General features: G+C 36.4%; 1 protein-coding gene across 50 annotated transcripts in view; it reads right to left on the bottom strand.

The window, feature by feature from the left end:
• LOC127580297 (mucin-2-like) overlaps nucleotides 1–23035 on the bottom strand; it is a 65364-nt gene that overhangs the window by 40553 nt on the left and 1776 nt on the right. For all 50 annotated transcript variants that reach the window (XM_052033556.1, XM_052033574.1, XM_052033584.1 and 47 more), the window contains exons 2-26: nucleotides 22048–22101; nucleotides 20569–20643; nucleotides 20195–20423; nucleotides 19631–19748; nucleotides 17718–17796; nucleotides 17489–17580; nucleotides 15516–15717; nucleotides 15216–15341; nucleotides 14539–14659; nucleotides 14306–14444; nucleotides 14079–14171; nucleotides 13923–13995; nucleotides 13698–13835; nucleotides 12474–12629; nucleotides 10442–10536; nucleotides 8474–8600; nucleotides 6534–6780; nucleotides 6393–6451; nucleotides 6141–6220; nucleotides 5661–5809; nucleotides 5427–5565; nucleotides 4052–4156; nucleotides 3739–3927; nucleotides 535–774; nucleotides 299–455 (exon numbers count right to left, since the gene is read on the bottom strand). In XM_052033556.1, the coding sequence (XP_051889516.1) occupies nucleotides 299–455; nucleotides 535–774; nucleotides 3739–3927; nucleotides 4052–4156; nucleotides 5427–5565; nucleotides 5661–5809; nucleotides 6141–6220; nucleotides 6393–6451; nucleotides 6534–6780; nucleotides 8474–8600; nucleotides 10442–10536; nucleotides 12474–12629; nucleotides 13698–13835; nucleotides 13923–13995; nucleotides 14079–14171; nucleotides 14306–14444; nucleotides 14539–14659; nucleotides 15216–15341; nucleotides 15516–15717; nucleotides 17489–17580; nucleotides 17718–17796; nucleotides 19631–19748; nucleotides 20195–20423; nucleotides 20569–20643; nucleotides 22048–22101 (3282 nt within the window). The remainder of the gene's footprint in view (nucleotides 1–298; nucleotides 456–534; nucleotides 775–3738; nucleotides 3928–4051; nucleotides 4157–5426; nucleotides 5566–5660; nucleotides 5810–6140; nucleotides 6221–6392; nucleotides 6452–6533; nucleotides 6781–8473; nucleotides 8601–10441; nucleotides 10537–12473; nucleotides 12630–13697; nucleotides 13836–13922; nucleotides 13996–14078; nucleotides 14172–14305; nucleotides 14445–14538; nucleotides 14660–15215; nucleotides 15342–15515; nucleotides 15718–17488; nucleotides 17581–17717; nucleotides 17797–19630; nucleotides 19749–20194; nucleotides 20424–20568; nucleotides 20644–22047; nucleotides 22102–23035) is intronic.

Below are 23035 nucleotides of genomic sequence, written 5' to 3' on the forward strand. Positions count from 1 at the left end.
GCAAACTCCACACAGACAGCATTGGAGGTCAGGAATGAACCCAGGTTGCTGGAGCTGTGATGTAGCAGTTCTACCAGCTGTGAAAGAAAAGATGGGAATATAAAAAAACAAGTATTGTTTCTTTATTTGCTTGCAATCATTACAAAGTTGACTCGAGGCAACAGCAGTGAGCACCAAATTAAAACAGTCGTGTTATCTGTTGGCCAGAGTGTTATAGAAGTAGAAGCCAATCAAGTTGAGTTGGCAAACACTTAGATCTTAATTGCTGTCTGCAAAAAATAAAGAAGTTTAGACTTACGACAAAGTTCAGGGGTTCTCCAGCGAATACAAACATTAGCTTTGTTACAAGCCTCTGCGTACACAGCAACAGCAGTGCAGAAACCAAGATATTTTCCTTCCATATCACAGGCACAAGCTTCTTGGACGCAAGCATCATAAAATGGAATTGGATCAACCTGATAAAGTGCCAGTGTGTCAAAAATCATGGGTGCACTTTAGAAAAGTTTTATATCTCAAATTTATTTAGTATCTTACCCTTTTGTGGCATGCTTGAAAGACTGGGCTATTAATCAAGTTGCACCTCTTCTGAGCCCATGCTAAACAATAAGGATTGTTATCACATGGAAATGTTTGATTTACTGTATTAGAGCAATGCTGCATCGACTTCCAACTGTTCCCAAATTCCACAAAGCTGGTCACCAAGGAGTTCCCTTTTGTTGTTAAGTCATCTTCAAGGTCATCGTTGAAATTTCCACAAAGGCCACAAACTTTATTCTTTAGTGTGCAAGAGAAACAAAATAATGGTAATAATGGTTACTATTCTAAAATCATAATTCCTGTTTTGTACTTCTTAGAAGTTAGCCCAAAATCAAACCCACAGAATTGATTAATAAAGTGCCTTGAGATCTGTTAAAGTTGGGTAAGGCACTACATATGTGAATTTATCATTTTTTTTCTTCAATTGTTTTTGTCATCCTCTCTTTCTACACTGAAACATGACCTTCTGCACATCTTCCAGTGACTTTCCCCAACCATAAGGTACTTGGGTGTTCCAAAAACCACCAAAACCTCAAAGCAGATGGAATATCAAGAGGTCCTTGCATTAGTACAATATTGCCTATGCCTCAAAGTGTAACCTATTATCTATTAATGGCTTTGCAGAATTGTAAAGTTGTGAACAGTCCTAACTAAATACAAATTCTTTCTTGTTTTTCTTCTGTTACAGGATCGACAACTACTTAGAATTAAATAATCCATTGATTGGTGTGGTAAAATCTCTGGGCATTTTCAAGAAACAACCAAATCCTTTCTTGAGAGGACCACAGCATAGTTCTGGATGGATGTATTACACTACAGTTGGAATGGCTCTCCTCGTAAATATAATGTGAGAACTTTTATGCAGGTTGTTTCATTCAAAGTCTAAGCAAAGATATTTAAAATAGAAATAAGAGGGCAAATATATAAATTTAAAATGGAGAATGATTTGAGCCTGATTTATTTATTCTTAAAAAAGGCCTGGTATTCAGCTTACTTCCTCATCATCTTTGCTATGTATACACTCTGCAGAAATTGCTGTTATTGTTTCCTGTTCATTTTAGGGCATCCTTACACTGTTCACATTATAAATTATAATTCATATTTGTACAGGAAGATATGCCTTTGACCATGTAGTCGAGAGTCCTGCCAATTGATAATTGATGACAGCACAGGAATATGTTTCTGAAAGTGTCCTTCTGGTTTCCTTGCTTACAGGAAAATAATTTATTTGATTGTTTGAAATAATTGATTGGAAGGCTGGTACTATTGTTACAGACTAGGTTACTATTGGGGAATGTCCCTTTAAGATAGAGTAGTGTGTGTGTGTGGCGTGTATGTCAACAGAAGATAAGGACGTAATGACATTGGTGGAGCAGACACTCAGAGTCAGTCAGCAGAGGGGAGGGAGGGAGAGAGGGAGGGAGGGAGGGAGGGAGGGAGGGAGAGAGAGAGAGAGAGAGAGAGAGAGAGAGAGAGAGAGAGAGAGAGAGAGAGAGAGAGAGAGAGAGAGAGAGAGAGAGAGTAGCCTGCTTGTCTCTATCGATGGATGAAAAACAGTAACTGTGCCTGTCACTACAATCCACGTATGGATTTTTGGAATAATCCGGTGGAGTCCACTTTGTCATTAACCTGTAGAGGGAAACAGGTATTTGTGTGGACAGCCACGATTTGAGTGCCTTTCGGGGTGAGGCAGAAGCGGTGGAGTAGTCACTGCTGAATAGACACGGAGGTGTTGTATGGGTTCCATCGTGGAACATTTGGATTTCGTAATTACTCTCCATTTTCTTTCTACATCTACGTCTTTTCTTCAGTCAACGGTGGTTGTTGAAGAAGGCTTTGCTCACATTTCACCTTACAGCTTACTGAACTGAACTTTGAGAACTATTCCTCGACTTGGAGTTTGGGAATTTGCCACACACACACTTCAAGTTTAGTTTTTGGGGTTAATGTTTAAGATCTAACATTTTTACTTCTAACATTATAACATTTTTACTTTTATTTTTCTTATTATCATAAGTAGTTATTAATAAAGTAGCTTTAAACACTTATACATGACACGGAGTGTTTCTTTTGTTGCTGGTTCGTAACACTATAAGGAGAGGTTGGGCAAACTTGGGTTGTTTTCTCTCGAGAGGCTAAGGGGAGATCTGATAGAAGTTTACAAAATTATGAAAGGCATTGATAGAGAAGACAACTCGTATCTTTTTCCCAAGGTCAAAATATCTAATACTGGAGGGCATGCATTTAAGGTGAGAGTTCAAGGAGATGCGTGGGGCAAGTTTTTTTACACAAATGGTGGTGGGTACCTGGAATGGGCTGCCATGCGTGGTGGTGGAGCAGATACGACAGAGGCATTTAAGAGGCTCTTAGGCATATGAATATACAGAGAGTGGAGGGATATGGATCATGTGCAGGCAGAAGGTATTAGTTTAATTAGGCATCATTAGCTTAATCAGTTCTGCACAATATTGTGGGCCAAAGGGCCTGTTCCTGTGATGTATTGTTCTTTGTTAATTTAAACATTATATATCTAATATCCCTTTTGTGACTTTGGGTGATGATCTTTTCATACCTACAAATAAAGAACCTTTCTTTACGTTCCCACACTGCTGTTTCTGGCATCTTGGCATTAGGCCAGGCTCTTGAGCTGCCTTGAACTAGCAGATATTTCCCAGCCTCACCCCAGCAGTTTTCACACTGCTCAATCCCATTTTGTCAAGTCCCAACCCTTACTCAACAAATGTGTTGTAATAACATGTTTTACCTTTACTGTCAGCCTCTAACCCAATTCTGTTTTCCACTTTTAATTTTGAATTATTTCTATTCCCACCCCATAAGTATAAATCATTAAGTATTTACATTATCAACTTTTCTGCTTATTTTTCAATATTGTCTCACATATACATGGAAAAATGTTGTCCAGCACCAAGTAAAAAATGTTATGATGCTACCTATTATTTCATTAAATAGATGAAAACCTATTCAATCTACTGCACTGTTATTATGGATTCTGTCCTGGCCAACCCAGCCACTACTGCATGTTCTACCAAACTCTGCAGAATTTTCTCCTCTCCTTAACCCCTTTCAATGTATTCTGTGAATTTTGGATTTTATTTATATTATATATATTTAAAATTAAGCATTCTTGCTTCTTAATGAATCAAGCTTCCTAGTAAACCTTAATTTACAAACCCTACTCACCTTCCATTTTGGGTCCAGTGTGATTGAAAATCTTGTACGTTTGTCCCATATCACAGTGATCCCATTGGAAAATGTCAGGACTAAGTAGAGTCCAACTGTGTGAATTGTATATGAATTATCTATGCACTGGTTATGGCCAAGAGACACTTCACTTACTCCACCTCCTCTCAATAGAATGAGTTCTTTACCCTGTAAGAATATATTTGTAAATAAATCAGTTTTTAACATGCTGAATAATTTCAGATTAGGCATTGCGAGCATGTACTAACATAACAGATAGTTCCTCTTAATTGGTATAAATCAAAACACATACCTCAAACAAGATTCTGATATTTCTTGAACATGTCACTCCATTTTCACAACAGGGAACACTCTCTGTCAGTATTTGGAATGTGCCAATCTCTCGTAGACATTGGTCCTGAGATGAAAATAACTTGAATGACTTTATGCAGTGGAATTTCAACCCATAATTTGACATAGCACTACCAGTTCAGTAATTTGAGTATAATTTCTATTTGGCAATGAGGAACACTTACATAAGATTGTTCCTAAGAAAATATAATACACAGGAGGGGAAAAAGGCAAGGTTATATTAAGATCTGAGCACTAAGTGGCAGTCAGCACCTTCAAAGTTACTAAAACGGTGCGCTGAAGAACTATACAGACTTCAGAAGATTGGGAGATGTAATCTGATTGACATATTCTGTTTCACCTGCCTGTCCCATTTACATCCTGGGCACAGTTTGGTGGCATGTCAGTAGATATACCTGAACTAGACTACAACACTATGATTCTGACCATACTTCAAAAAAACAAATGGATTCTTAGGTTCTTTAAAATGTGTGTCTCATAAAAATGAAACATGTAAGAGATTTCTAATTACACTCAAAAACATTTCTGCTGATACAAATATCACTAAATAACTCAGTGTCTAAGCCAATTCATACTTTTAAACACACATTCCAATGGTTCACTGCATGATTAAGGCCTCATATGTAATAATTTCAAAGTATGAAATGCTATTATTTTTATGGTGATGAACAAGAGAATGTATGAGCATGATCAGCTGCACTGATAACATTGCTTCCACTCTTCCAATAACCATCAGTAGTGAGAATGAAACAAAGGTCAACCTCGTGAAATTGAGAAGCAGTTGTTGCAACTTCCCATTGTACATGAACAATTCACTCTTTAAAGAACTTTTTGAGTAAGTATTTCAATTGAATTTTTTAAATGCTTATTAACAATCACTACTTCAAATAAAAATGAACTTTGGTATTTCTTTATGACCTTTTAAATAATGTAGGGATTTTGGATATGTGACTATGTATGTATAATTCGTGACACACTTGATCTAATTCAAATAATTTCAATCCCTGCCCTCCATGAAATAATAATTTGTTTAATGTCTCCCAAGGGCAACACCCACTTACTGTACATTATTGGGTATTTGAAGGTCTAGCTCCATCATTTTCAATTTTTCCTTTATTTCAAGCTGATAAAATAATTACTATTTCAACCATAAAGCCTCAATTGTATAGCATCACTAAATTACCAAAAATATCGACAACTTTTTCAGAGATTTTTTCAGAATGATGCAGATCTGAGGAATAACCAAGTACATCTACAACTAAATAAAGAGTTGCCAGTGGAAACAGCCATGTTAAATGTGACACCCTATAACTTACCTCAACAAAGATATATTCACAATTGCCATCAAAGCTGTATCGTTTGCCATCAAATGTTATGTAGTGCCCATCTCCATAAACGAGGCAGGTCTTTGGACATGGATCATCAGTGCATTCCCATTGTCCACCATTGCATGTGCTATAATGTAGAGTGCAGAGTTATATCATCCTGCAATTCTATGCAGTTTGTGTTATTTTGTGATATTATTCCTCTTAATGATTGTTTTAGCTCACCATTTATTGCAATCACTTTTGATTGTTTCTCCAGAACCAAAGGTTTCACCTTCAAATCGACATGGACACTGGGATGGTGCAATGCATCTTCCACTGGAATCCTCCACCAAACCATCAGGGCAGACACAGCCAGGGACACATGGGTCTGGCTTTATAAAGGAGAGACATTTTATCAATTGGCAGAATTGGCAGTATATCTTACCAATGGATGGCATATATAGGTAATCATTACATATTAAATATTTCACAGTAGTTGTCCATTATTAGCCATGTAGTTACCTTTAGACCATGTAACTACACTCTTTGTTGCTGTTTGTGTTATAACTTGTATTGGAAACCTGTACATTAGTGTAGACTTCTAAATGGGTCACTTGATTCATTATATAGTTGATCATATTGAACAACATTGTCTGAAAGTATTGTTCAATCTATAAAATAGGATACCTGAGCACCAAAGTCGTATTGGTTCATTTCACTTACACATGGTTTGTTTAGAGTTTCGCATGTCCTCTTACATAAACTGGCATTGGTACAGTCCGAAAATTGTTTATCTTGGCAATCTGAAGAAAAGTAGTTTTTTTATAGTTAATTACCATTGTGATGAGGGATTTAAATTTTGTACCTAAACATTTGGTATTGGTATTGGTTTATTATTGTCATTTGTACCGAGGTACAGTGAAAAATGTGTCTTGCATACCATTTGTACAGGTCAGAGTTTGGAAAATGAATTACCTTGTGAAGTGGGCAGGCCATTATCTTCAGGGCAGGAAGGAACTCCATTGTCACAGAAACTGTGAAAAAATTACATCTTGTCACTTTGTCGGCAATTCATTATCTAATTCAAATTGTGCAGAGTAAAACAAAAATACTCACCAAGTCATTCCATTAAGTGAAAGGGCCTGACCTCCTTGTATAATCAATCCATTAACGTAACAAGGGCATTCTGATTTGGTCACACATGTTGCTTTGTCATTCATGTACATTCCCTCAGGGCAGCCACAACCAGCAACTGGAACGTCTTGAAACTCACATGTGAAATCAGGCTTTGACAGAAATTCACAGGTACGATTACAGGCTCTCATATTGTAGTGGTAAACTTGTGTGCTGGGGCAAGTTATTGCTTGAAAAAAAGAAATCTATGTCAGCATTTGATTTTAGCTACATATAAATATCGTGGAATGCTCGTATGTGCATTACTAATAAACTTAGATTTTAAAAAACTGGTAAAGACACAACCAAATTATTTTAACTTCTGCAGACTTGACCACATTTTTTAGACTTTAGAGTAGCCATTTTTATTATATTTCAGTGACTGCACTTTGTTCTTGCCCTTTATTTTAATAAATTAAAATGGACAAAATCATAGGTAATGAACTAACCAGCTTTTCAAACAATATTGCATTGTCCAGTCACTTTCATAAGAGTAAAATTTCATTAATGGTATTTAACAATTAACAACAAAGAAAGGTTGTTCACTATTTATATGATTTTTTTCTTTTCAGTATTTTCATCGTCAATTCCTACAAGCCGTCCAAATTGCATCCTAGTGATGCCAACATCAACTTTTCATTTGATTATTTAAACAACAGTGACTACAACTTCCTACTGATCAGATAAGTAAATGGCTTTCTCCTATTCTGATACACAGTTTTTCTTGATGTTAATTGTTTCATAAGAATAACTTTGCATTGACTTTGATGCATAGTTTGCACTAGTATTCGGTGCTTTGAAAATTTGAAATACATGGGGGTAAATAAGCAACTCATCTTAAAGTAGTTCTGTTTGTTAAAATATTGTTAGAGAAAGCTTGAGAAATCTTTTGATGCAAATAGATAAGTGTATTACACTCATTAGAATTATTCATCGTTGAATGAATTGAAGTGTGTATTTAAAAAAAGTCCACAGTACAGCAGAAAGTGAAGATTGATGAAGAAATCTTATGGATCTTATGGACCTGATGTGTCAGGATATAGTATGCAAAGGATATGCCTTGCAAATTTTAAGAGATGCTGGATCATATCTAAGATATTTATCTTGCCTTAATATATTCTACTTCAAAAGTGAAATCATGTTATTGACGAGAGCTCAATAGAAGTTGATAACATTTTTAAGAAAGTGGACTGTGTTATTAAGAGCCATCAGGGAATTCCCCTTAACAAATGATTAAGGACAGACTTGATGGAAGCATTAATGTGTTCAGGGCTTTAATATATTAAAGGTAACTACATTGCTGTTTTGAAAATTTAGGGGGCAAAGGACTGAGATAATTATGTTAGACCCCCAACAAGATAGTGAAAAAGAGTCTTCCTAAAGCTAACACTGGCAACAGGAATTTCTGCACTAGTTCAGGCCAGCAAAATGTGTTTATTGTATGTACTCTAAATAAAGTTCAATTATTTATACCTGAAATAAACTTATTTGCTATGGACATGTAATTTCATAAACTGTTCCAAAAGATTATTATAATTGTAAAGGTGAAACATATGAAATCAAGCCAAAGCTATAAAAGGTTATCTTGCAATGTACTGCTCAGTGTGATAGAAACTAAACATGTATTATTCATGTTACATTTGAAGCAGCCTTCCTCAAAGTGCTGTGGATCCTGGGACAATTGGTGCTTTCACATATAAGTTAAACAAATATTTCTTAAGGGTGTCAAGGGAAATGGAGTAAAGATGAGAAAATGGAGTAGCAGTATAAGTCGACAATGATGACATTGAATGGCAGAGAATAGCTTAGCAGATGAATGGTCTCTCCTGTTCTTAGTGTTCCTTTTTTTCCTGTAATGTGAAATGTGTCCAAAAACTACATACAACAAATTGATCTTCTCCAGTTCATAACGATGATGCCCTTTGCAGCACAAGCGCGAACATACGCTTCCATTGCAGCACACACACAGTCATCGATCTTTCCACAGTTACATGAGGCAGTTTTACACATCTAAAAACAAAAACATAATTTGTTACCATTTAAAATATCTCCATAATGGATATCACCATGACTTTAAAATCTCTAACCTGAATAAAATATTCTTATTAACATTTTAACTTATTTCCATAAACCTAAACCTATCAATACCCTTTTTTTCTGAAATTATTAAAGAAACACAGCTTTATATTTTTGCATAAAATTGTATTATTGTGATTTATGACAATAGGTAACTTCTATCAGAATGACAGACAGTGAAAGCTGATTTCCAAACCACAAGAAATGTTTACTTTGTTCCAATTATAAATGTTATATTAATCCCAATTTTCAAAATCTGCACAAAGAAGGATAAGGTCCATGTGGATTTGTGCTAAATGAAACCTGCCCTGGATTTGGGATCGTAAATAACATCCTGTCATTGAAACGTATTTGCTTAGAAATTCACTGTGCACCCCGGATGATGCACTGGATGTTAATGAGGTGGGACAATGACTCTCTCTCAGTTGCCATTCCATCAATTGCAAAAAAAAAGAAAATGTGCTGCTTGGTCCTTTACTCTCAGAGCCAGGTTTGGGAGATCCACTGTAGGTCCAGTTGGAAATATGGATGGAGTGTAATGGGAAGTACACCTTTGATGTATTTTCTGCCAATTCACCCCATAAGAGAAGAACAGAGCATTGCTGGTTCCATCCCCCAGCCTCCTACACCACAACAGAACATTACAGCACTGCTGATCCCTCGCAACCCCTATCCCAACAGAAGAACACAGTGTTGCAGAGTAGATTGGCTCAGCATTTGGCAGGTTTGAGATCAAGGAGGTTGGACACAGCATCAGAAGTGGAGAAATCAAGAGCAGCATCAGGAGAGGAAGATTGAAAATAGCACTGGGAGTGGGAGTTTTGGCGAGGCAAATTATGAACCCCATGTGGAAAGGGGGGATCGGGAGCAGAATTGAGAGAGGGGTATCAGTGGCAGCATCAGGAAAAGGACTTGGAGAACTGCATTGGAAGAGAGGAATGGGGAAAAAGAAATGAGAGTAGCATTAGGACAGGGTGATAGGGAGCAGCATTGGAAGGGGAAAATTGGGAGTAACATCGGGATAAGGGAATGAGGAGTGACGTTGGGAGATGGATAGAGAGCAGCACTGGGAAAGGAGGAAGGGTTGCTTCATCAGTATGGAGAGAAGCAGTGAGAGAATGCAGAGCAACATCTCAATGGAGAACATCATCTGGAGAGGGTGATGAAGAATAGCATCAGGAAATGGGGATGGGAGCAGCATTGGGATAGAGAGTAGCTTCGGGAGAGAGACATGGGCAGCATGACCAGATGAGGGGAACTGTGAACAGCATCAGGAGAGAGGATTAGGGAGCAGTATCAGGAGAGTGGGATAGGGAGATGCTTTATGAAAGGGGGATAGGGAGCAGCTTTAGGAAAAGCCGATGGGAAATAGCCTCAGTAGAGAGGAAATCAGGGGAGTAATATCAGGTAAGTTGGCATCAAGGTTGATTGGGGGTGAGACCAGAATCAAGATGTGCAGCTATCAGTAACAGCTGTAAAAGAACCATGGGATTGTGTGGTCTTAGATTGGTGGGTTGGGGGCATGGGCACCATCTCATGCATCCCTGATGTGAAAATTAGGTCAGGGTCAAAAGAATGAATCACAACAGAAAGTGCTGTGTCAGATTTCCTACTTTGGATTGAATTAATTTTCAACTGAATTGTGCTGAAAGAAACCAAAATGGTACAACCCAATTTGTAGACAAACAACTGTGCTTAATTTCTGTGCAGCTTTCGGCTAGTTAATTTGATAATATGTTTTCATTTGCAAAAATTCAAACAAAATTCTGCCTTACTTCATAATACTTATTAAACTCCACTGTAGAATGGCACTTGGAAAAAGCCCCTGTTGGGTCTTTTATATACGCACATTGTTCTCTGGCATAATTTTCTGTAAGACAGATGTAAGATATGGTTATATCAAATGTGAAGAGAGCAGAACTGTATTGAATTACTCCTGATCAGTACAGTGACTAATGATGACTGTGTGTATCTGGGTTTGCCAAACAAGGTCAAGACCAGCATCTGGCACAATAGTTTTATTATCCCTTCCCACTCTTTAATCTAATAGTATATTGTTGAATTGTGTCCTTGCCATCAGCCCTAGGAAGGATAACAGTGTAATTTACATGAAGAATATTAAATTCAGTACTCAAGAGGTTAAAATCACATTGCACTTTATAAGCGCACACTTAATTCAGCAACCAGTAGAATTCTATTTCTAATATAACAACTGTGCTTAAGATATTACGAAACCACAAGTATATTTTGGCGAGGTTCACATAAGTTAGAATTGCTGCAAGTCATGACTACTTGAAGACTATTAGGGCTTGGGTAACTTTTATTGTCACCCAAATGAGCCAATTTCTTACACAGAGTTTGGACAGACAAGGGGAAGCCTGGACAAGCTGTAACAGAAAAGTGCAACTTTAAAAGACATGCTGGGAACTCTCTTCAGCCAGAGCCAGACAATTCTACAAACAGCAATGTCAGTCAGGCCTATATCAGTACTGTACTTTTTTAGTCGATTGAATTGAATATTGGACTGGAAATTCTGTTTCCACACTTGTGCTTAAGTAGGGATGTAACTGCATTTTTCATCAGTAGTCTCAGTTTACAGCGCTGGCATGGGACTAAGGCCCTACCAGCTGCTCGCTGTCCCTGTGCTGCACTGAGTGAATGCCTCATGTAGTCCAGACTTCCACAGGCTTCCCAGCTCTCAGGTTGGCAAGCTTGACGGCAAAACCAGCACCAGTTTAAAGCAGCAGGTTCCATTGAGATGAGTGGGAGACAGAGGCTAATGGAAAAAAGGTAACTAAAGCTACTTTGAATTATTTATTTAAGTTAGTTTTGTTGCTTTTAATTACTTTTACTATATGAATGTGTTTTTAGAACAGTAAATATGAAGTAAAACAGCAATTTTTAAAAATTTTTCAACAAGTTACAACACATGCAAAAATAAGCAAAATGCTCAATAACATTGGGAGCTTTGACAGCTGGTGAACCAAGGAATTGAGTCTCACCAGCCATTCAGTGAGTCCAACAGGTTGCCTGCACTGAGGCAACTCCAGTGCTGCACTAGCCATTCTGAAAAGCTGGGAACCAGGCTCCCAGTAGAGGACTGCATCCAAGCCCATGCTGAAATAAGCAGTGTGACCCAGGAGCAGCCAACAAGTGATTTTGGGACAATGGAAGGTTTACCCTGTCATGTTACCTCACATAATACAGGTAAAATAAACTGGGTCATTTTGTTTCAATTTGGCTTTATTTGGTTTTCTGTCTCCATTATGCACTTATTAAGAAAGAACAGTTTAGTTATTTCAGATTGCTATTTATCCTGAGTCATCTGCAGCACACAGAATATCCCTGTTCCTATTGCATTCCGTTTTCCTGCTATTCTTTTCCAAGACTTAGTCCCTGAATTTCTTTCACTTCACTCTTTTCTTATCATCTCTTCTAAATAATGTACATTTTCAGTTATTCTAGCAAGTTATACTTAAATTCTGGATCCTTTTCAGATATTATTCAGCTTTCAGCTCCAATTCTGTTGATTAGTTTTTTCAGACGATTCAAAATTCTGACTGAAAACAGTTACAGCAAAGTGACCAGGTCAGATTTTAAGATATATGTATAATAATGCAGAGGCAGGAATTCTGGGTTGATGGGATGAAAGGGACATTTATGTCTTAATATACTGAATTTTCTGCAAATGAAAGTTAAGGAGGAAAATGAAATTATTTGACGAGTTTGGTTCACAATATACACTATCTTAAAAGACATCTCATGAACATTGTAAAGTATCATAAGGAAGATTCTGTTCAAAATTACCATTTTCAGAGCTAACACAGGTAGGATTCACTTTTGGTGAGGGACATTCTTCATTGACTTTCCACGAATCACTGAAAGCAACGTATGTGTACTCCTGAATGCCCTGTGCAGATAGAAAGTCGTCATCTGCATTGTCATTGAAGGTGCCACACAAACCTGGGGAAAAGTACAGTTCAGGTCATCACAAGAGAGCAGTTAAATTTTTGTGTAACTTCCTCTTAAGGATGAATGAAACTATTTCATTAATAATGCACAATTTATTATTATGTTACAAAACTATATTTTATTTTCTCTAAACAGATAACATTAACCTAATCTGATCATTGGTAAATTGGCAGGATCAAATGTAAGGCTGATTTTATACCCTGCGAGAATTTACTCTCCAGCAAAGTAAGTGGGACTTATTATTGGGAAGCAAAGCGGTTGACTGTCCAATCTTGTCAGTATTCCAAAATGTAGGTTGTGCTAAAATTATTCTCCAGAGGTTTGAGGGAATCTTCATTATAGTTTTTACTCTTTGGGATCAATTCACCTCGCAAAATGTATCAAAAATATAAGCAATTACTTCCATTTCAGAGGCTGGAAATTAGCTTTTTCAAGTGGCTTTATGTGGTTCTAGAAATAATTTTATAAAAGGAACTAACCCATGGACTGTGAACAGTGACACTGCTGTGCAAGGCCAAATTATTTTTGCTGAATGCACATACTTGGTTATGTCAACAGGTCAAAATCAACTCAATATTAGAGTAGCCTTTAATAGACCCGATGTATGGATTGGAATTTTTAATTTTGAAGCTGTTCTGGTACTCACAATTTCAATGGTAAACACAACTGATGAAAAAATATCAAATCTTATTTTCTTATAATCTGGAGTTTTCTGGGAGGACATACTGTCACATGGATACAGTAATGTTGCTTTAGTATCCTACTCATGTTTAATTTAAATATTTATATCATAGATATAGATATCATAGTTTAAATATTTCCTTCCTTCAATCTGTGAAGCTCAAAGGAGGATACTAATAAAGAGACAAGTGAGTTGATGAAGAATGTGATTGGGACATTGCTTCGTGAAGCTTTATAGGACTACCACAAAACAGATTCTGAAACAGTCCAGTGGTCTTTTTTTCACTGAATGTCTTTAGCTCCAGCAGTCGCATCTGACAACACCCTGCTCACAAACAATGCATTGTTGTTTTCTCGGAAGTACCCAATTAGTTGTACCTTTTGTGGTTCCTTGTGCACTTTTGGGCAGTGACATGTAAAGCTGCATGATGGGAGATATCAGTATCTGCATCGTCAGCCCAGATTTTGTGTGCACTTGAATGTACTGCGATGACTGTTGAAATATCATTATTTCACCTGCAATAAAAGATTAACAAGTCAACTGCACTTTAATCATCTGTTTTGTTGCTTGGTAGATTGATTGATTGATTGAAAGCTATTTACCATCTCCTAGAGGCATTCCCATTACATTCCCATTATGTTGAATGATGCCTTGATTATTGATTGAGTAGGAGTTCTAGAATGGAAAGATACATGTTATAAAATGTGTTTTAAAAAACTGGAATAGAAAATGTGTAAATGAAAACCACAAAATCGTACCTGATATTTTATGTATGTAACTCGTTGTAAACATGTCTGTCTGTATGCTGTTTGGCATGGATGCATTTCAATTTTCACTGACCAGTCTTTTGTCTGTGAAGAACAATTTGAAATGCAAAACTCAAAAGTATATTCAATGTATAAGATGGATAATAGATGCAATATGCATCTATGAAAAAATAAGTAATGATAATTAGAATCAATTGATGCAGCAAAAGCTCACGTACAACAATTGCATAGTACGAGCAATCTCCAATCAAGTTATAGCGTATGCCATCAAATGTTGTGATATGAGTTCCTTCTTCAATTTTGCATACTTTAGGGCAGTTGAGATTGGTACAGTTCCATATTCCACCTTGGCAGGTGCTAAAGACATAAGGAAACATATTTATAGCAAAGTATTTCTGCTAGAAGCATTTGAGCATTTATTTATTGATAATTATATGATTTGAACCAATACCACGATCGGCAGAAGGAATTTAGTGTTTCTCCAGAATTATAAATTTTTCCACCATATTCACAAGGACAATCCATCCAGCTGATGCATGTGTCACCACCTCTAATGTTATCAAGGACAGTACCTGAAAAACAATGAAATAAGTGCCTAAGTATATCTGTTCATGCAAAAAAAAAGCCTGCAACTTTCACCCAAAAATTAGGACGTGTTTGTGAAAAACAATTAGACTTTCCAGTAGAAATGATTTACCTCCAGGTACTTGCAGAACAGGATTACAAATTAATTGAATTTACAATAATAGAAAAAAATTAATAAGCCTACTGTAAGAATACATACTCCATAGCCTGTCCCTAAACTTCTTAATGCTATTTCCATTCTTCATATCTAATGTCGACTTTTACAAAAGTGAATAGAATGTAGACAACCATTTAATCTTGGTTAAACAAGTGCATAATGTCTTTAAAGAGGAAAGAAAAATGAAAAATAAAAGCATGAATGTCCAGGGACAAACAAAAGATTGGTTCAGCCTTTTTCACCTTGTCGTCTCCTTTATAAAAAATATTTCTATTCCAAAAGGAATGTCAGTTTAAGAAAATATACTGGTACAATCACTGTGTAATATTTAGTAAATTGTATTTTAACATTAAGTTAAACTGCCAATAAAGATCAAGCATAATTACCTTTTGGACAAGTACATGTATTCACACACTGATCACATTGCTGTTGAGAATTTGGATCGGTGCAGGTTGACATACAAGCAGGAGCACAATCTCGGTAAACCTGATTCCCTGGACATGTGGGCTGTGCTGAAAAGGAAAAGTTATTGATTTTACAATTTCAATTGTGCAGTATTGTTATGCAGCAAAAGATAATTCCAGAAAAAACTGGTTTACTGCTAGAAGTTGAAAAGGCACAGTATTCTGTTAAGTTTTAAAAGAGTATGGTTCAAGTTCTGGCTGACCTCCACAAAAATAACTTACTGCAGGGGACAATGTCCCTCCATGTGTTCCATGTTAATGGATCTACATGCACACACTGTTGTGATGCTTCATGAAAGCTGGCACAATGGCAGTTCTCTGCTTCTTTACAAGCACAAACATCCTTCAGACACATCTCCACAAATTTTTTGTTGATGGCAGCAGAAGAGCACACTGCGAAAAGCTCTGAGATTCTTGAACAGATCTGAACAACCAGAGGAATGAGAGAATAATAATTTAATGAACAAAATTTCAAAACCGATTTCTTGAGCTGCAATAGACAAGAGCAAAATTATTGATTTTTCTAAAATCGGTCTTCTTCACAGAGCAGACAGAGGGCAAACAAATAATGGTGATCATTAATCAGCAGCAAGATTGCCAGCCTATGCATTATGAATTTTAGTGCCTCAGAACTGGAGAGGAGAGAGACTGGGTGGTGAGGCTGAAAGGGTGAAGAGAGGAGGGCTAAATTGGTTGAAATAAAATGGGTAGTTTAAATGCAATCTACTCTTGCACAATTAACCTGTGCCTGTGAACCCTGACACAGGATGTGAAAATAGTTCATGTTACCTACTCAGTAACATAGAATCATAGAAACATACCGCTCAGAAATGGGCTTTTATGCCGACTGTGATGCCAGTCTACCTAATCCTATTTTCCTACATTAGGCCTGTATCCCTGTACTCTTTTCCTATCCAAATACCTGTCCAAATGCCTTTTAAACGTTGTAATAGTATCTGCCTCTACTACCTCCTCTGACAGCTCATTCCAAATGGTTAAAACTCTTTGTGTGAAAATCTTACTCCTCAGATCTCGGTGTTAGTAGCAATCAGTTGGTTCTGACTGTGCCATTTGTTGCCAGGGTTTCAGGGTGGCTAAATTATGCTAATTGCAGTCAAACTTGTAACATATAAAAGGCAGAGCATATGAAGGGCACATATTTTGTGGCTACGAATGGTATGGAAGTCATGCTGGAACCAAGTGGTGGGCAAGAGTGGACATTCAGATTTTTCAGATTTTGCACTGAACACTGATAGAGTTTGATAGTGGTAAGATGATGGATCTTAATTAACAAATATTATATGGGATAACGGTAGAATAAAAGGAAAGGTGTGGAAGATTTCTGAAATGTGCTCAAGAGTAGTTATCAGGCCTTATTAGGAAGAAGTATTGCTGGATCTGGTACTGGGAAATGAGATGAGACATGGGTCATTTGGTGATTTCTTGGATTAGAGTATTAATATATTAAGAGGTTTAGATTTGCACTCGAGAAGAACAATCTAAATTTGAAATTTTTAATTGGAAGAGGACTGAATTCAATGGGATTCGAGGAAATCTAATCAGAACAAAATTGAATCAAAGATCGTCAGGGAAAACAATAATAGAATATGGGTAACCTTTAAGGAAGAAATGCTTCAGATCAAGCTAGGTGCATTCCCACAGGAAGGAAAGGTAGGAGAACCAAAGCCAGGTCTCCTTGAATGAAGAGGTGGATGCAGAATGTGATGAAGTAATAAAAGGGTTTATGAAGCATTGGAGGTTGACTCATCAATGAGAACCAGGCAAAATATAGCAGATAAGTGAAAGAGAAAATAAGGTTGGCAAAGAAAGAGTATGAAAGTAAAATGGCAGCTAATGGAAAAGGAAACTCCAAGATCTTTTACTGGCATGTAAACAGTAAATTGGTACAAAGAGGTTGGATGGGGCTTGACAGGGATAAAGAACACAGTATATCCTTAGAAATACAGAACGAGATTAGAGTACTTAGTATGTGCTTTGAGTCAGTGATTACTGAGGAAGAGGATGCAGTCAAAATATTGGTACGATGGAATATGATAGAGGTAATTAATGGGGGTGATAAAATTTACAAAATGCAATGATTTTCACTAAGTGAGGTTCAAGAAGACTAGTGTTTTTTTAAGTTAGTGATTAATGAGCTGCAATTCATGACACACTCCCAGTGCTATGCAACTTACTTGGGCTGATGCACACCCAGTTTCTTCTGAGAAGGTGGTGGTGCAAGCCTTATTCCAAGTATCCAATTTGCACTGTCGGGTAAAATCCAAATCTACAGCAAAGCCAAAGACAAACTTAACTTTTTCATTCATTGATTGCTTCCATAATACCTTCAGTGTTTTTGAATGACAAAGTATTTGGAGAAAGATTAAGAAGTATTTAGTATGGAGAACATTTATCTATTTTTACCATAAGTTGTTGAGATACTTCCATCAAATGGTCCACAGAGGCCACATAATAGTCCTTTGTATTGAGCATCAACGGTTATCTGAGAATTAAAGAACATAGCAAATTAAAGAGTAAGTAAATGGGAACAGAAGTGGGATGCAAGGCCCCTCAAGCCTGCTTGGCCATTCTTTTAGATGCTGGTCATTTTGCAGCCTGATTACCAAATTCTTTTATTCCTTTGATGTCCAAAACTGTTTCAGTTTTGAATATACTCAACCATCGAGCATCCACTGATATCTAAGGTCAAAAATTCCAAAAGTCTGCACAGACAAATTAGTGCTCATATCAGTCCTCAATGGCTAACCTCTTAATCTGAAATTACATCTTTAAATTTTAGGCTCTCCAGCTAGAGCAAAGAGTTTCTCAGCACTTAGCCTGAAAATCTATCTTGGATTCCTGTATGCCTCAATATCACCTGTCATTCCACTAAACTGCAATGAAGACAAGCCAGTCTCAATCTGTTCTCACAGGATAACCTCTTCAATCCAGGAATCAGTCGAATGAAGTGAGTGAATCTACACTGGACTGGTTCCAAGGTAGAGAGACTCCAATCATACATTCTACTTCTGTACAATTTTAGCAAAACTCTTGCAGATCGAACCTTTGCAATAGAGACTATCATACCCTTTTCCTTCCTAATAGCTGCTGTACTTGGTGTATATTTTCTACCTCTTGTAAAACAGTATTTCAGGATACATCTACACACTGGCATTTTCTTATTTCTTATCATTTAGAAAATGTTCTGTTTTTCTGTTCATCCTTTCAACATGCATAGCTTCACATTTATCGGCATTATGCTCCAGCTGTTCTCTTTGGCCATTGCCTATTATTAGCTTGCTTACTTTTTAATGTCCTCACAACTTACCTTACCACTGAGCTTTGTAACATAAGCATACAGATATGCTTCTCTGTATCTTTTCTTTTAAGCTATTAATATAATTCATAAATAGCCTAGTATTGATCCCCATGGTATGTCAGCTGTGGCAGAACTGCCAGAATGATTTGATCCACTATAGCAAATATGCAAGAGTCTTTATTTGAGTTTAAATCTCAAGTTTCTAATCATCATCTTTCTTGAAATTGCATGCAGAATCCTTCTGTATTATATCACTTTAAGCATAAAAAGCAAATAGAAAACACTGCATGGCTTAGCAAACTTATTTCCAAAGAATTAATTAAGGATTCCTTGGAAATTTATCTGCTTCCTTAGAATTAATTAAGGATTGTCTGGAAATTTATCTGAAAAACTCTGCTTCTACTATCCTTTGAGAAGAGAATTCTAAAAACTAATGATCGTCTAAGAGAAAAAAAATCACTCATTTCTATCTTCAGTGTATAACCTGCAGTTCTAGATGATCCTTTGAGAGATGAGGATGATCCAGTGATCTCCTCATCCACCATGTCAAGACCCGTAAGGATCTTATAGATTTTAATCATGTCGCCTCTTAGATTTCTAAACTTCAGCAGATACAAGCATAACTTGTCCAATCTTTTCTTATAAGGCATCCTGCCCTTGCCTGGTATTAGTCTAGTAAAACTTCTCCAATGCACTAACAGCCTTCCTTAAATAAGACCAATACAGTACACAGTGCTTCACATGTTCTCACCAATGCTCAAATTAACTGAAGCATAGCTCCCATCTTTGGTATTTAATTCTCCTTATAATAAATCATAGCCATTTTGTTGGCTTTCCTATGAGGAAGGTACAACTGTTCTTTAAAAAATTTCAATAAAATTCAACAAAAGGATCACTCTGATTACGGTGTCAGTGACAAAGAAAACACACAGGTACGAATTTAAATTAAACTTAACCATCATCAAAACCTATCGACTCTTCATTAACATTGAAAAGAACACATATCAAACATTCTTACCAACAATGCATCTTTGTAATTCCAGAGCAGAGATATAGTATGCTTCCTGTTTCTAAAGCGTACATGAACTCCGAATTGCTGAATATTAATTACTTTGTCATCATATGGCAAAGAAGCTCTGTGGAGAAAAACAGTAATGAATGAAAAAGTTTAGATCCAAAATATTGATATCAATCAAAATGTTAATATTTTGTGCAATAGAGTTATGTTGAGCAGTGTTAGGTTCATATTTATACTGAAATCTTTACATGGTGTAAGGGAGTAAATGTAGCAAATTTTTAATCATTCTCATTCAAATACCCATAAAAGAATTTCCATCTTGAGCTGCTCTGTGAAAAAGAATTGGCCATGATGATGATATATGTCTGTATAAAAGTAAGAGACTCAAAAATTCCTGGAGTCATTGGGGGCAGAGAGCAAGAGCATTGTGGTGTTCCATTCTGGGATGGATGGCTGGAATATGGGACAGTATCAGGTCCTACCAAGCTTCACCCATTTAGGTGCTATTCAGTTCTGTAAAGACACATCTTATAATTAATAGTAACATTTATCTGTCAGACTTACAGTTTGTTGTTAACCTTGATTGTATCATTTGCCACAACGATCATATCACCTTCGATTTTCATGAAAATATGCTCCAAGTTGCCTTGTGAACCATGACGAATCTCCACATTAAAATCTTCTGTGCCACCAAGGCACTGGCGACTCAGAATATAATTGCATGTTGATGTAAAATGATAAAATTCATCGGTGTAGGTCCTGATTGCCCCTTGACCCCATATACTGCAGGTATCTGAAGAAGTATAAAGAAAGCAATCCCCTCCATTACGACAGCTCTTCGAACACAATCTTTAGATTACCTTGGTATTGTTTGCAAGATAAATGGATAAAATAGTTGAATGCTCATAAATCTTGTAATGAGAGACATATAAACTTACGAGTTCCTTCATCTGCTGTGCTTGAAATTTCCCTTGCAGATCTAAAGGTTTGTGTGATTGCCGATCCGTCCAGATCTAGCAGAAAATATGTTAAAGTTAAATCTGGTTCATACAAAACAAGAGAGTGCAGAAGTTTTTACCTTCTTGACCAATTATTATTCCCTTTCATTTAGTACTCATCTCACTTGTAGTAATTGTGGCTATAAGGTTCAGTCTCTAATATTTTAATTTTATACAGAATTATCTGTCAGTTAACAAAGTGGCATTTATATGGGGAGTTTATCATGTTGGTATAATTATTAGTTATATTAAGTTTTCATTAAAACTAAACACTTTATGTTGGAGCCATTGACGCCATTGGATATGAATCAAAGTCCTTGAGTTACTTTTTTCTAAGCTTCATGCAAAATATTCTTATTTGCTATTGTTGCTAAATATCTAAATATCTTGCTTTAACATCTTTCATACCTCAGGGAAAAGGAAATGTATTGCTCTTATTTCTTCAGACTGAAATAAATGTGTAGTCATTCTGATGCAGAAAAACAGAGTGGACAACCGACCCATTCTAAAATCTGAATGGACAACTACCTGTATTTGTGTTATTCAATGACCTGACTAACTGGATACCTATTTAGTTTAAAGTAACAACCAAAGAAAATATTCCTCTCTTTCATAATAATGTTTCTACTTAAATATTAACTGGACAAAATCATCCTGATCAGTCTCATTCCTATGTATGGGGTACAAAAAGAGAGGCAAAATCTTGGCTTTAATTTTTCTGAATCATGCAGCTTTTGTACAGATATGGTGTCATGTACTAGATGCATGCTTTGCTTGTGAGACTTAAACCTATCAGTGATTTAAGTGCAGGTTCATTGCACTCTTGGCTGGAGATGTTGTTTGCAGCTTTTAATTTGAAATTAGTGACATGGAAGAGATTGGAATACTGTTACAGTACTTAAAGACAGGCTTTAAATCATCGTGGCTTTGAGGATGTAGTTACTCTCTGCTTTGGAAATTATTTACTTCAGCCAATAATCTATTGTTATATTTTCTGGAAGCCACATAACATAAATTTGTGGCAATCCTGAACAGTCAGCTTATTGTAATTTTTGGGTGAATTTTTATCCATTATTCAACCCGTACATAGTGGGTTAGGTGTTACCTGTATGGGGTTTTGGAGTCAAATCTGCCCATAGATGTGGAAGAATTAGTTCACTAGTTTCAATGACTGAACCAAGACAATGGGTGGAAAATATCGGTACGGAGTGGGAGAAAATATTGGAAATATTCAGTTGACAGTGCAGAAAGAGAAAACGAAGATCTCACCAGAAGACCTAAGATGGTCTATACACCTGCTATTCATTATGCACTATGAATAAACAGACATGATTTTTAATCTCCCGAACATGAAGTTCTCATGGGACATTGGCCCCACGGATATAATATTTTACTTAAGCATTCTAAATGCTAACTTACCATAGCTGTTTGATGAATAATCGCGTTTTACTCGATTGTAGGCAAAAACATCCTCTGCATTAAACAATAATCAGTTTTAGTCAATTGTTATAGGATATTTAAAGTTTATTATTTACTTAGCATCTAATCAGGGTTACATTTTTGATATCCTCTATAATATTGCAAAGCTTCTGATAGTGCAGTTGATAAGTAATATGAAACAATATTTGCTGTAATAAAAATAAAGTAAAAGTCAAAAAAACATACAAATTACGAAATTCTTCCAACCATGCTTTTCTTTGCAGTTTCATATCCTTGTATAATTACCAACCAAAAGTGCCTGCTAAATCTCTGGCAGCCCTTTATGACAGCAAGGAATACATTGTGAACAAGTTAATTGTAACATAACAATGAATTATCAAGAGTTATAACATTACAAAGAGTGAAAGTTAATAGAATCTGCCATGAAATATAAGCTAAGTTGGTTTCAAGAATTTCGTTAAGACATTAATCTCTGAAATTTATTACAAAATTATTTCCTCATTCTGTGTCATGAATGTCCCAAGGACTGGGGTTTTCTTGTTAAGGTTTCAATCAAGGTAAATGTTCTTCTGATTTCGAAAATACTGATGATGGAATGAATGCATAACTAAGTCTGATCTCTCCTCCCCATTTTGCAATACAATCCACAAATCTGTAACAGCTTAGGTACAAAGACATTCATACCAGCATTATTTCAGTAATTTTGTCCAATTTGGTTTGAAAATTATCAATAAATTTAAGGTACTGACAATCTATAGCATGCAGATAATAAACAGTAATTCATTGTGTGGATGATTAACCAGATATTGCTGGGTAATTTCTACCATTGTTAAAAGCTATCCAGATTCCCTTGCAATCTCCCTGGGGAAAGTCAAGAAATTATTGAGTTTACATTGTAACCACAGATTATGCAGGGTTGATAATTCCTGCTACAAAGATCCTGCCAATGTGCTATTTAATGATCCAG

Source organism: Pristis pectinata, chromosome 19, assembly GCF_009764475.1.
Source record: "Pristis pectinata isolate sPriPec2 chromosome 19, sPriPec2.1.pri, whole genome shotgun sequence".
Classification (NCBI taxonomy): Eukaryota; Metazoa; Chordata; class Chondrichthyes; order Rhinopristiformes; family Pristidae; genus Pristis; species Pristis pectinata.